Below are 13,974 nucleotides of genomic sequence, written 5' to 3'. Positions count from 1 at the left end.
TAATTAAATAAATATTATTTAATTAATTATAAAGTAAAATGGCAAGATATAATTAAGGTGGTTAAGGTATAATCGGGATATGTCGGAACTTTTATCTATGTACTATATAAATATGATACGTTAATATAAGGTAGGATAAAGACATGTTTTGCAGAGCAACTTCTTCGGGAGTCTAGCAACCAGGGCTGGCTTACTATTTTGAAGCATCCAGTCAAGCAAACCCAATTACGATGTGGGTGATCCATGTTCAAGAGCTCTTGAAACTGGATGTTTTCATCTCTCGAATAAGAACTTGAGTCTGGTATCAAATCCTTTCTCAAAGTTTCAATGAGTCCATTGTGTTTTAAGTCGATCCCTTAGAACTGGCCAAAAAAATACATTCTGTGTGAGTTCAGTCTCGAAACTATTATTCATCAGGGAGGTTGTAAGAGCTGCTTTGTAGGTGTTACTTGGACCATTTTACTTCATCTTAATCTCAACGCAATCTCCAAGGGCTCCCCTAGAGCATTTAGATAGAGAATATAGGTATAGATATATCATCTCCTAGTATTACAATGCAAGCAATCTTACTAGATGCATAAATGGTCTTAGCTCGTCGGACCCTGATCTTTAATAAGTCATTCTAAATTCATGCTAAGATTTGTAGATCTTGACTTATAATAGTCTAAAATCATATGAACTCTTGCGCTGAGGTTTGTCGAATGAAGTCACAATGTTTCTTGCATGCTTGTTTTCTAGAAACAGGACCATTCCTGAGTCAGCTCGCGAGCCGATAACTTATACCCGCGACTCTTGTTGAGGGAGAAACGCATTGTCTCTTGCATTGTTTCTTTGTGACGAAGTAATCATGACGATTCTCGCTAACGACTGCGGCCACATCTGGTCGCTTGTATCGCTGCTTTAATAAAATCCGGGGCATTATTGCTGGACAAAATAAACTCGTATTCTGTTACCGTGGCATTTGGAGTAATGAAGCTCTTCAAACTCACCCCCATCTGTCTCAATAGAGGCAGGGAGTCGGGTTGACGGAGCAGTCCTGACATATACATGCTTGTTAATCCCGTAACCGTGGGGAGCTAATCTTGTAGTGATTCAAAGGAGAGACATACAACACTGGATAAGGGAGTTGTTCGAGACGAGAGTATTACGACTTAAGCCGCAGAGGTTCAGTCCATAGCAACAGGCCACCTATCTCAGTTTGTTTACTCGCAGTTTGAAATCTGTTGTCAATTTCCGATCAAGTCGGGCAAAGTTAACTTAGTGGATTCTCTGTGGGTGACAAGAGGTTTCCTTATACGTTATAGATCTGCGGTTGGCAAGAAAATATGATGCACTGGCTGAGGGCAATAGCAATTTAGAGAGTGATACCTTGCTAAAAGATTACATACAATTTAGCCAGCTTTAAGGTATAGAAAGCCCCGTGTGCTTTTTTAATTCAGTGAGATAATGAATCCATCCATAGACACTTAGTAATTTGCCGTAGGATTAATACTCTTATCCTTCTCCGATTAGTACTCAAATAGAGTAGGAGCATGTATTTTGCGCTAACAGACATGATAATGCTGGCATCGATTTCAAAGACGTATTATGATACAAAAAGAATTCCAGTGAACTTGGGGAAAAACCACATCTGCTGAACATGTCGATCTCTGGTATTCCCCCGCATTCCATGACCTCATCCCGACATCCCCAAAGAAGTGTCAGACCTGCGCCTGGCCATACACAAGACAGGTCAATTTTTTAGAAGGAAAAGTTTTGACTGGTCCTTGTAACCTAACTTAGTCGCTAGTGTGGTGAGAAGTAAAAAGTCTGCGCCGCGTGCCCTACAGAACGGGTGGGAGATTTGCGCATGCCGTTGAGGAAAAACGTCGAGGCGTATCGACTAATACTATGTATGTAACAGGCGAGGGAAGAGAGAAAAATCTACCCTTGCTCCTCAACAAAGGGACTCAATCTCATAATGGCGTAACATCGAGACCTGGAAATGGCAGTGAAACACCTTGATCAATGGGCCGGCCTCGGCTCTTTGACCGGAGTGGCGTTGGTATTGCAAGGAGCTATTCCCTTTGATGTCAAGTTTGTGGCGTTGGGCCAAGTCCATTTCTGCGCGGTTAACCTTGATTGAGTTTAGGGAAGCTGGCAATTGAGACCTCTCAAAACAGTTTCTTCGCGTGAGGTGTAAAGAAAAAGAGGTTGCAACGATCTGATGGCAGTCAGACATATGGTGATCGCTGATATATTTTTACTTGGAGGCTCAGTTGAAGAACACACTAATGGCACGCTCAATCGACTCCCCCAGGCATTAACCTAGGACATTGTCTTTCTAAAAGTATGTACATACATATGTAAGACGTTGACCCTGGTCCCTGTCCTTGGGAGCCAAGAGAACGGGTCCATGTGGCGATGGGAGACCTGCCCTGGATTCCACAGTTATTTGGGCTTGGTATACGGGCCTTTAGGTTGGCTTTTGTTTAGGCGCCGTTGCTAGGAGCTTGGGGCCCCGACATCCCACCGACCCCACCCAAGCTTGGGCCGCTAGTACGCCAAAGTACGAGCTGAAGGCCTAAAAGCTGTACCCGAAGAGCATCAACACCACCTGCAGGCAATATCACGGCCGATAGTTGCTGTAGTGGCCTCTTGGTACCTGCCGAGTACATTATTACACCATCTTTTTTGTGAACTCAACGTCCTCTACACAATCCCCCTCCATGTTGGTTTCTTGCTTGCTTCCAACTTCCTGGGCTCGAAATTCCTCCCTTATACTTCCATCTTCCCTTTTCATTTACCCTACCTTACCTTTCCCTCTCCTCCTCACCACAATTGGGTCCCCTCTCTCCCTCTCTCATCTCAATTGGTGTAGCGCTTCAAAACACCAAAGCAAATCAATCACCACCGCCTGGACCTGAGATCCATCGTACTAGGTATAGCAGTACCCATCGCTGTTAGTCTTTCTGGCTCCTACATCTCCGCTCCCCATGGGCACATATCCATCTGCCAATGGATCCCCCATCCCCTGTGAATGCCCCATGTTCGCTCAGTGCTCATCCATCCATCGCACGCAGATCCGTTTCTTAGGCTAGGTTCACTCTCATCAGCGGCACAGTGACGCAACATCGAGACCACCACCATCTCGATTCGATCCCTCCGTTTCGCTTCTGCCGAATTCCCCCAGCCACGCGCTTCGCTACTCCCGAGAAAACTTCTCAATTGGCTTCGTGGACCATCGTTACAGCTTCCTACTCCTTTATTATAGCTCCTTTCCCAGCTCTCCAGCTCTCCTGTTACTGTCCACCTGAAAGATTTCTGCGCTAGCTCCACTGCTCAATTCAACGCGACCAGACCCCTGGCCGAAGCCCATCAGATCATCGCGTTTACTGTCTACTCTTCTTCCCCTCAGCGACTTACTCCTCACTTCTTGAATTGAGGTAAACACGTCAAGATGAGTGAAGGCGAGCAGCAGACTCGCGACATCAAGAACCACCTTCTCTTTGAGATTGCTACTGAGGTAGCTCATCGAGGTCAGTCATTTGCGACAGCTGAATCCTTCATTCTCCCGAGTCTTCACATACTAACCCGCGGCGCAATACAGTCGGTGGTATCTACTCGGTTATCAAATCCAAGGCTCCTGTTACAACAGCTGAATATGGCGATCGCTACACCCTGATTGGTCCCCTCAACCATCAATCTGTAAGACTTCACCTTGAAGATTCCCATGACTCTCACGTACTGACCACAATAGGCCGCCGTCGAGGTGGAGGAGATGGAACCCACCAGTCCGGAGATCGCTGCTACCCTGCAGTCCATGAGAGATCGAGGAGTTCACATTGTTTATGGCCGTTGGTTGATTGAAGGGGCTCCCAGAGTTATTCTCATTGATACCAAGACTGCCTATGGTCGCATGGATGAGTGGAAGGCCGATTTGTGGGAAGCTGCGAGCATTCCTTCACCACCTGGTGACGATGAGACCAACGAGGCCATTGTTTTCGGTTATCTGGTCGCCTGGTTCCTAGGAGAGGTAAGTTCGCTTGACCATTCCACTCATGTCAGATCTGCTAACCGTAATATCTTATAGTTCGTCTGCCATGAGAAGAAGAGGGCTGTCATTGCTCACTTTCACGAGTGGCTTGCTGGCGTTGCCCTGCCCCTCTGCAAGAAGCGCCGCATCGATGTGACGACGATCTTTACCACGCACGCCACTCTTCTCGGCCGATACCTCTGCGCTGGCTCTGTGGATTTCTACAACAACCTGCAATGGTTCGATGTCGATGCTGAGGCTGGTAAGCGCGGTATCTACCACCGATACTGCATTGAACGAGCAGCCGCGCATGCATGTGATGTTTTTACCACAGTCTCTCACATTACAGCGTTTGAGTCTGAGCATCTGCTGAAGCGAAAGCCTGACGGTGTTCTGCCCAATGGTCTGAATGTCACAAAGTTCTCGGCGGTTCACGAATTCCAAAACCTGCATCAGCAGGCAAAGGAGAAGATTCATGACTTTGTTCGAGGCCACTTCTACGGTCACTACGACTTCGATCCCGACAACACACTATACCTCTTCACCGCCGGTCGTTACGAGTTCAGGAATAAGGGTGTCGACATGTTCATTGAGTCCCTAGCACGATTGAACCATCGTCTCAAGGCCGCTGGTAGTAAAGTGACAGTTGTTGCTTTCATTATCATGCCTGCTCAGACCACTTCGCTCACTGTGGAGGCGCTGAAGGGCCAAGCGGTTATCAAGTCACTCCGAGATACCACACACGTTATTGAGCAAAGCATTGGCCGTCGCATCTTTGAGCGGTCTCTTAAGTGGCATGAGGGTGATCCCATGCCCGATGAGAAGGAACTCATCTCTGCTCAAGACCGAGTTCTACTTCGCCGTCGTCTCTTTGCCATGAAGCGTCACGGACTTCCCCCAATTGTCACTCATAATATGCTCAACGATCATGAGGACCCTGTCTTGAACCAGATTCGACGTGTGCAACTTTTCAATCACCCCACTGACCGAGTCAAGGTAGTCTTCCACCCCGAGTTCCTCAACTCTGCCAACCCTGTTCTTCCTCTCGACTACGACGACTTTGTCCGAGGTTGTCATCTGGGCGTCTTCTCTTCGTACTATGAGCCTTGGGGCTATACTCCCGCCGAATGTACTGTCATGGGCGTGCCCAGCATTACCACTAACCTTTCAGGTTTTGGATGCTATATGGAAGAGCTTATCGAAAACTCGAGCGACTATGGTATCTACATTGTGGATCGACGAACCAAGGGCGTTGACGATTCCGTTAACCAACTCACTTCCTTCATGTACGACTTTTGCGGCAAGAGTCGCCGCCAGCGTATCAACCAACGAAACCGAACAGAGCGTCTTAGCGACCTCCTCGACTGGAAGCGCATGGGCATGGAGTATGTCAAGGCTCGTCAGCTAGCGCTACGCCGTGCCTACCCCAATTCCTTCAGTGGCGACGATGAGGAGGATGACTTTATACCTGGTGTCGAGCAAAAGATTTCCCGACCCTTCTCTGTTCCCGGTTCACCACGAGATCGCACTGGCATGATGACTCCCGGCGATTTTGCCAGTCTTCAGGAAGGCCGTGAAGGCTTGAACACTGAGGACTATGTTGCATGGAAGCTTCCGTAAGTGAACGTTCGTGCTTGATGTGACCCCCTTACTAATATTGTTCGCAGTGAGGAAGAAGACCCCGACGAGTACCCATTCCCCCTAACTCTTCGAACGAAGCAACCTGCCCCCCATAGCCCTTCTGATAATGTACCTGTCAACGGAACCCAGTAGGACCGATATTCCAGACTCTTTCGGACAGGGCTTAGAGAAGAGGCTGAAGGGAGGGACTGTATTTGAGTACACGGGCGAACATTGATTAATTATTGTTGTTTTTATGGGAACGAGAAAGAGGTGGAAAGGAGCTTTCTCATCAGGCAGAAGCTTGTATGTCATTACTAGTGTTGACGCACATCCGCATTGTCGCAATTTGCATCCTGTGCTTTTCTAGTTAACTAGTTACATCCACTTGGGAAATCTGTTTATGAAGCCTCTGCAGCTATTCCAGCCCCCGGCATGGTGAATTGATCCAAACCACCGAGTAACCTCAGACGTGTAGGTGCCTTAACCTGACCTTTGGCTATTCGAGCTCGGTAGGTATGGTGCCAAATACAGCAGCCCACCTAGTCTAACGCCCATCAAGGTTTTATATTGCTTAAGATATGAACCCCAAGTGTTCTTATAGGCTTGGATCGGTAGCCTAACTATCCTAAAGGGCACGACGTTCTTTTACCATATGAGAGTTACATGGGCACAGCAATATTTAGGAATAAATAGTTCGGTTTATTTTTTATTTTTTTATTTATGTTTTTCTTTTTAACCCAGAGGGATATTGAGTCACCTGAATGTTCAAATCTTCGTCGACAGAAAGTCAAAGCGTGTCGTAACCATGGATCCATTATAATCGAGAGACGAAAAAGTAATATAATAGCCCCATTTATATCATCCAACGACAGTCCTAGAGCTTCTCATAACACAAGGAAGGCGGCTACAGTAATGTATGGCTGATCTAGGGGAGGAAAGAAAACACAGGACCTCAATCCTAAATGACAAAAAGACTTAGGGTAATATAGCCTAAGTTTAGGATGACTTTTGCTAAGTTTATTTTGACACCCTACAGTGAGGTTCGCTGTCTTCTTGCCCCCGAGGGCTGATGTCAAGACGATTGTACGATACGTTACAACGAATCCAAGCCTCCAAAGCCAGGGTAGCATGATGTGCACCGTGCAGTTGCATGCGGGAGCGAATGAGACCCCTAGAGCTGAAGGACGTAAATTGGAGAAGTTTATCATCAGCACATGGTTCGCCATTGGCGGTGAAGGATATGGCACACTTGATGCAGCGCGAATGCATGGCAGCGGGACGATGCCGTGGTGACAGACGCTTAGTTGCGTGTAAACAAATGGTCTTCATCATGACAACATGTCGAAGTGGGCAAGGGAAGCGTTCTAGCTTAGTTAGAGGTCATCATGATTCGAAAGAGAATACCTGCCAGCCCATGAGGAGTGTGTTCCTTTGCACTAAACTTAAACATGAGAGAAGCCATGCGTTTTTCTTTCCGTTTGTATTCACTCATTGGTTGTTCTTTGTTTTGGTGCTGCAGTCATGATATTGTTCAGGCCCTTTCCTTTGTCTAGAGGCGGATACTGTAGCTGCATTGACACCCCAGGCCATCACATCACACTGCATCGCACCACCATTTTCAGACTCTCGCAGGTCACTCAAATCCTTGCTGCGGTTCAGACTTCCCCGGGTTTCTTTGCTTGTCTCCCTGTCCATCCCCTGTATAGTCCCTGTCCGAACCCCTCCGGGAGAGGGTTCAGAAGCGGTGACAACGAACCAAACAAAGCCTGAACCTGAGGGCAAGAGGAAGAGGGATGATAGGATTGAGGGAGACTGGGAAAGTAAAAGAGGGCCGGCTGCCCCCATAATGAAGAGGATCTAACTCTTCCTTTCTCTGATCTAACCCAGTCCCTCTCATTTTGTTCCTTGAGCATTCACGGCGTTGGCACTCTTCATCTATTGCTATCCTCTCTTTGTCTCTGAGCACAGCCGACTTCTCCTGCATATCCAACAACTGTCGACTGTTTATTTACAGGCATACATCTCACCCATAATAGCTGCATGCTTCCTGACTCCCGTCGTCTTCTGTCTCTATCCCTCTTTTCCCCAGAGACAAGACTAATTACTCCCATCATCTCGTTGGATCCCCACCACCTCACCCTTTTCGAATTTCCGGTCTAGTTGGCCGGCTGCGACAACATCCATCCTGTCGCATTTCTCCCGGCGTTCAATTTCTCCGGTTCGCTTCTCCTGGACAAGACCTTGCGTCTCTCAACCGCCTCAGAAACGTCGGTACCTCAGCTCATCAGCAACAGACTATCAGCCGATCAAGTACCCAATACCCGTGCTCATTCCCACTAAAACGAAAGCCAAAGCTAAAAGCCGACGGTACCTGACGGGAACTAAAAATATTGTTAACACAGCCAAGAAAAGCTCGTTGCTCCCCGAGAACAAAGGTTGCCCCCCTTTTTGCCAGATGCGGCGTGGGGTGTAAACAAATGAGACACGCCCGCAATCAGTACCCGACACCGAAATAAGGGCCCCCAGCTGGGCCTTTCCGCCTCCCAAGATGCCTTCTGCTACAACAACAACATCTGCGGTTCCTCATAGACCAACGACTCCAAAACTCCGTCCCAGGAGCTCCTCACGCGCTATCCGAAGACCGAACAGTGCTGCATCAACCCCTAACCTCAAGACCGCATACGCTTCGCATTCGCGCGTCGCGCCGCCGCCTCTACCGCGCAAAGGTTCCCTGGCCCAGCTCACACAAGGGTCCCTCGCCAGCATCCCCGATGTTTCTGAGAGCTACGCCGTTGATACTGTCCTGAGCGACTCCTCACAAAACATGATGCCTCCTACGACGCCCGGTCGCTCACAGGCTGTGAACGTTGCACTTGGTGATATTGTTGATGTCCCTGGTGGAATGCATGGCGTTGTTCGTTTCGTTGGTCCTGTGCAAGGTAAGAAGGGAGTTTTTGCTGGAGTCGAGCTCGACCAAGACTTTGCTAGCCGAGGCAAAAATGATGGCGATGTGGACGGGTAAGAATAATGCAGTGTGTTGTTTCATGGGTTTTCAGACACTGACAGGACCCAACAGCATATCATACTTCACAACAACGATCCCTGGCGCCGGTATCTTCTTACCAGCCGCCAAGGCCCTTCCTCGTCGCGATTCGATTCCGCCCTTCCCCATGACACCAGGCGCGATGGGTGGACTTCGGGCTGGCAACCAAAACTCACTCAACTACGCTTCCCCAACACCTGGTCTTCCCAAGTTCAGTGCTTCTGTTGGACCCGGTGCCCGGGCTCCCAGTCCTCAGCAAAAGCTGGCACCCAGAACTTCCCTTCCCCGGCCCGACTCTCCTGTACGCCGGATGCAGATGACGCCTGGCCCAAGACCATCCATGACAACACCAGCCAAAACTCCCACCAGATATGGGAGCCCAACGCAGTCACGCTTCGCTCAGAGCGTCCGCGGTACATCAGGTGATCCGAGCAAGAGACCCCAGAGGATGGACCGGAAGCCAAGTCATGGGCCGCGAAGTGCTTCAGCCTTGGGGTCGATATCAGGCCTTGATGATGATCCCGCACCTTTGGGAATCCAGCGAACCGGTACTAACGGAAGCTCCGGGTCGGTCTCGTCGTTCGCCATGAAGATTCGGCCTGCGTCGCGCATCAATGTTAATGATGAGGAACTCGATCGACTGCGATCACAGATTGAAGATCGTGATCGGCAACTAAAGGAGCAATCCGCTACATTAGCCGACATGGAGAGTAGCCTAGTTGAACTGCAAGGTCTCATGGAGCAAGCAGACATGCCGACAGTGCAACGAAACAGCTGGGACAACAAGGACACCGCGCAGCTGCGCCAACTGCTGAGAGAAAAGAACGACAAGATAGCCATGCTCACAGCAGAATTTGACGCTCATCGAGCTGACTTCCGGAGCACTATCGACACTCTGGAGCTTGCCAGCACCGAAACGGAGCGCGTGTACGAGAAACGGATAGAGGAGCTGATGGCCGATGTTCGAGAACTCGAGTCACGTAATCTAGACGTCGATTCTGTCGCGACCCAACTAAAGCAACTGGAAGAACTGGTCCAAGAACTCGAGGAAGGTTTAGAGGATGCTCGTCGGGGTGAAGCAGAAGCTCGAGGGGAAGTTGAGTTCTTGCGAGGGGAGGTTGAGCGAACAAGGACGGAATTGCGTCGCGAGCGTGAAAAATCATCGTCAGCTCCTCCAGCAAATGGCGATCATACAGTATCTTCCAAAGAGCTTGAGCAAAAGGACGATGAGATTAGAGGCCTCAAAGCCATCATTCATTCCCTCAGCCGAGACTCTATTCCTGGGGAGCCCAAACCCCCTGCACCAAGGCCTGGCTCATTGATGGCCGAAGATGTTGTGGCGAATAAGATCGCGCGCGACAATCTCGAGCGACAAGTTGCTGAGCTCCAATCTCTCCTTGAAAAGAAAAACAGCCGCGAGGACGAACTCGAGAAGGAACTTGAATCAATCCGTCAGAACGGTACAGCGGCCAACAGGTCTTCTTTCAGAGACTCCCGAGACACTATCGTTATGGCTCAGGCAATGGAGAACCGACCAGTCGAGAACCCCAAGAGATCCAGCACTGCTACACATAAGCGGGTCAGCACCCTCGACACAATGCCAGAGAGTGACGACTACTCCAATGCTACAGAGACTAGCACCCTCTGGTGTGAGATCTGTGAGACTAACGGTCACGATATCCTAACTTGCACCAACATGTTCGGTCCTGATGGTGCAAAGACCAACGGCGAGTCTAAGGCCATCAAGAAGGCCAGCCGCGAGGAGCTTAAGCCGCATACCCCTACAGGTGATGATGCCCCTGCGCCTCTCACACCATTCAGACTCAAGAATGCCGGGCCTGCCTCTCCCGCAGTTAAGATCATGCCGAACCCCATGGAGTCAGGCCCCGTTGCTGGCAAGGAAAGTGGCATCATGGACCCCGAGAAGTGGTGTGCTCTATGTGAGCGTGACGGCCATGACAGCGTGGATTGCCCCTTCGAGGATGCCTTTTGAGGGTCAAATTCAAATATCTGTTTTCTTAACGCATAGCATGTTGGAGAATCATTGGAACGAACATCAGCGTGGCTTTTCTTGAGGCCTCGCGAAGGACCATTAAATTATGCTTGGTGTAAGGGGCGTGATGAAAATCGCCTCATGCGTGTACCCCCTTTTCATGTTCTTATTTTCGAAGCTTGGGTCGGCAGTCAGGTTTTGAGTGCTTGGTCTTTGTCTGGTAAGGCACTCTTCGTGATACCATATTCTTACTTGTGTTTTATGTCATCAACCTGTCTTGTAGCACTTTTCCTGTAATACTATATGACATGGTGTATCAGACTGTTTTTTTGGTCAATGTCCCTTGGTAATGTGAAGTCCGTAGTTGTGTATTATCTACCGCCTTGGCGTACCTTGAAAAATGTCGTTGCCTATATTTATTTCCTGCGATATTTGTATTTTCTCCCCTCGAGCACTATGCCACCACCGAACACTCTTCCACAGCTCACCGTCCCACTCACCTGCTAAAGCACGATACTTCATTAAAAACCATATACTGGGCTCCCAACTACGTGAGTCCCACGGCACACCTGCACCCATGCCACGTGAGTTCATCCCAGCTCCCCAGCATGTGAAACCGCCGGAAAGAATATCATGACACAAGGCCCCTTCATCAATGGCACTAGGATCTTGGTCGAGAACGGTGATGAGATTCTCACGGAAGGTTTTAAACGGAACAACATCCTAGCTGCATTAGCACATGAGAGCATGAAGTCATCCATACTGACACACAATATAGGGATGATGTCCAAATGTTAACTGTTTCTCAATCGGCTGAAGGTCAGATGATACGTCCAGGAATTTTGACTTCACAAAGGACAATATGGATGGATGGTGACCTTCGTCCGGCGTGACAGAGAACACACTGCAACCATCATCGTGGAGTATCTCGTCCACACCCCCCATACCGAGAGCGTAGCAGTTTGCGAATATTGCACCAAATATCCCCGGCTCCGTTGTGTATTGCGCTGGGAAAAGCGATGGCCTCGCATTTGCTGTCTTGAACAATGCTTTGGCAAATCGGATGGCTTGAAGTTGACCAGGAGTCTGACGTAGCATCTTTTGTGAAGAAGACGGAGATTTTAGTTCCCGGGTATCTTGTTGTAGGTGACGAAGAAGAGATCGTTTTTGTTCAATGCTAAGGCTCTCTACGCCATGTAGGACCTCTTTCAGAGAACTATCGTCATTGCTTGAGGCTTGAGAGCCTCTGTGGCTGGAGTCTGGACAATCCTCTAGGACTTCTTCTATGGTCCTGTAGCCTATGAAGTCTGCTAGGGGTTGGCCTGTAAACATTGGGGATTGTTGTATAAGCCCAGGCATGACAGCTTCCCATTGCTCATGAGATCCAAAGTTGGGAGGGTTGCCTTTGTCAAGTACTGGCAGAAATTCCGGTGCCAGTTGGTTAGAAATGACCGTTCGAATCGACTCCTGGGTAAAACCTCCACAGGCTTGCGGCACAGAATGAGTTCCAGTGCCATCAAATCTGTTGAGATCTAATGGTATGAGATGGTTAGTCAGAGGTACTGGAGGAGCGCTGGTGTCACTCGGACCACTGAGGCCGGGAACTTCATCTATATGACCATTACCGGTGATATTAGGAAGGTTGCTGGGGTCCAAAAGTTCATTTAGAAGGGCCAGTTTCTGCTTCCGCTTTTCGCCTGTGGTACCAAGGTTGATGGTATTAGTATGATCAAGTTCTGCCGATATGACATGCGACTTTCAGGAAAAGTACATACGATAGTTTCGGCTAGCAAGACGGTTCTGTTCACGGCGTGCCTCGCTATTGCGCTTGGCTGGCACCTTGCCCTTCTGGATCTTTGTGGTCTCACCCATAATATTCCATTGGATGGCAACGAGGTGAGATTAGGGTAAGCAGATGTGGAACTGACGCAGCAGATAAGAAGGATGATGATAACTGCGGTGTCAAGGAGGTCGAGTTTTTCTCTTTCGTTTTTAATCACTTTTCAGCTTATTAGGGGCACGTAGGGTTTTTCGTTCTTGTTGTTGAAAAGTATTGAAATGTCTCTGAGTCGCAGCAACATTACTTAATGCTTTAGTGCATAAGTAAAGATAGAGTTGAAGTTGTGAGTTAAACAGCCCCACCTTTGGACTTCCTTAAACGTAGGGTTTATTGATCAATCACACCAATCGCTTTACTGATTCTATCCAATCGTACATACCTTAGCCCCCAAAGAGTTCCATGAGGCTCTGGTAAGGTACCCTAGGGAAGGTAAAGCAAACATCTTCAAGTTTGCTTACCCAAGGCATTATAAATCACAAGACTTCAGGTTATTTTAGGGTAGGAATAGGAGGGAGGTTCCTATCATTTGTGATATCTTACCTCCTGATCAGAGAGGTTTCCTGCTTTCTGAAGGGTACCTCCCAGATCTTTCATAAAATCAGATCAGAAAAGTCTGGTACTTGCGTCATAACTGAGGTTGCTTGAACGACGAAACTGGAGACTCGTGGAATCCCATGGGTTGTTTCATCGTCCGAGAGAAGCCTGGCCATTACCTCACATGTCAATGTTCTGCGTAATCGCATTATTCAATTCTGCATGGTCAGGGAGGTAGGACGCAGGGTTTGTTTATTGTACAACAAACAATATGTACTTCGGGTACCCCCGGTTGGTTAAGAGAGGGTGGTGGAAGTTTCCAGGCTCTGGAAAACCATTCATAGACACATACATGTCTTCGAATGATGTATGTAGGGAATATAACGGTATCAAACCATAAACTGTCATGCGCCCTCCGAGTCAGGTATTCTAGCAATCTAGCTTCCGTGGTGACAGGGGATGTCGGGCAGGCTTTTTTGAGGAGGCGAAGAGTGAGCGAATCAGTGCAACACGCTGCATGCCCGAACAGGAACATCGGGGTCGGGTTGTGGGGTCCTAAATCGGACCCTGCGGCTGGAGAGAAAAAAATCGAAGAACTTTTGGCCACTGCAGGAAGGGCCCTAGGGGCCTTTTGGAGGGGTTCTGGGGACGCCTTGCAGGGAGGTCTGTTAGTGAGGTACCTACACAGCCTGGACAGCCTTGTGTGACACCCGTTGAGACACGGGGGCGTGTCTTGTAGGTAGGTAGGTACTAGAGGTAAGATTGTTTGTTCGGTGTTACGGGTGTAAGCAGGTAGTTACTAGTATCGGATGCTGCAGTGTGGCCCTGGGATGGGCCTCGGAGTATGTAGAAGCCCCTGGAAAGTCCGAATACACTCCAGAAGAGAGTGCGGAAAGATACAGAAAAGTGAAAGTAAAAATGTAAAT

The 13,974-nt window shown here is 48.7% G+C and overlaps 3 protein-coding genes; 2 read left to right on the top strand and 1 right to left on the bottom strand.

Moving 5' to 3' along the window:
• Window positions 1–3,439: 3,439 nt before the first annotated feature.
• On the top strand, window positions 3,440–5,788 carry FFUJ_03049 (probable glycogen synthase; the record flags this gene model as incomplete). XM_023574852.1 has 5 exons in its annotated part: window positions 3,440–3,518; window positions 3,590–3,687; window positions 3,740–4,015; window positions 4,073–5,631; window positions 5,683–5,788. 5 exons carry the CDS (start codon window positions 3,440–3,442, stop codon window positions 5,786–5,788), a joined length of 2,118 nt encoding a protein of 705 aa, XP_023428135.1.
• A 2,398-nt stretch (window positions 5,789–8,186) lies between these two features.
• On the top strand, window positions 8,187–10,674 carry FFUJ_03048 (related to Tip elongation protein 1; the record flags this gene model as incomplete). XM_023574850.1 has 2 exons in its annotated part: window positions 8,187–8,656; window positions 8,715–10,674. 2 exons carry the CDS (start codon window positions 8,187–8,189, stop codon window positions 10,672–10,674), a joined length of 2,430 nt encoding a protein of 809 aa, XP_023428134.1.
• Window positions 10,675–11,049: 375 nt separating this feature from the next.
• FFUJ_03047 (uncharacterized protein) lies at window positions 11,050–12,546 on the bottom strand (the record flags this gene model as incomplete). XM_023574849.1 has 3 exons in its annotated part: window positions 11,050–11,397; window positions 11,446–12,371; window positions 12,450–12,546. 3 exons carry the CDS (start codon window positions 12,544–12,546, stop codon window positions 11,050–11,052), a joined length of 1,371 nt encoding a protein of 456 aa, XP_023428133.1.
• Between the last annotated feature and the right edge of the window lie 1,428 nt (window positions 12,547–13,974).

This window comes from Fusarium fujikuroi, chromosome FFUJ_chr03 (assembly GCF_900079805.1).
Source record: "Fusarium fujikuroi IMI 58289 draft genome, chromosome FFUJ_chr03".
In the NCBI taxonomy this organism is placed as follows: Eukaryota; Fungi; Ascomycota; class Sordariomycetes; order Hypocreales; family Nectriaceae; genus Fusarium; species Fusarium fujikuroi.
Note: the sequence above shows the minus strand (reverse complement) of the source record. Positions and strands in the feature narration are given on the sequence as shown.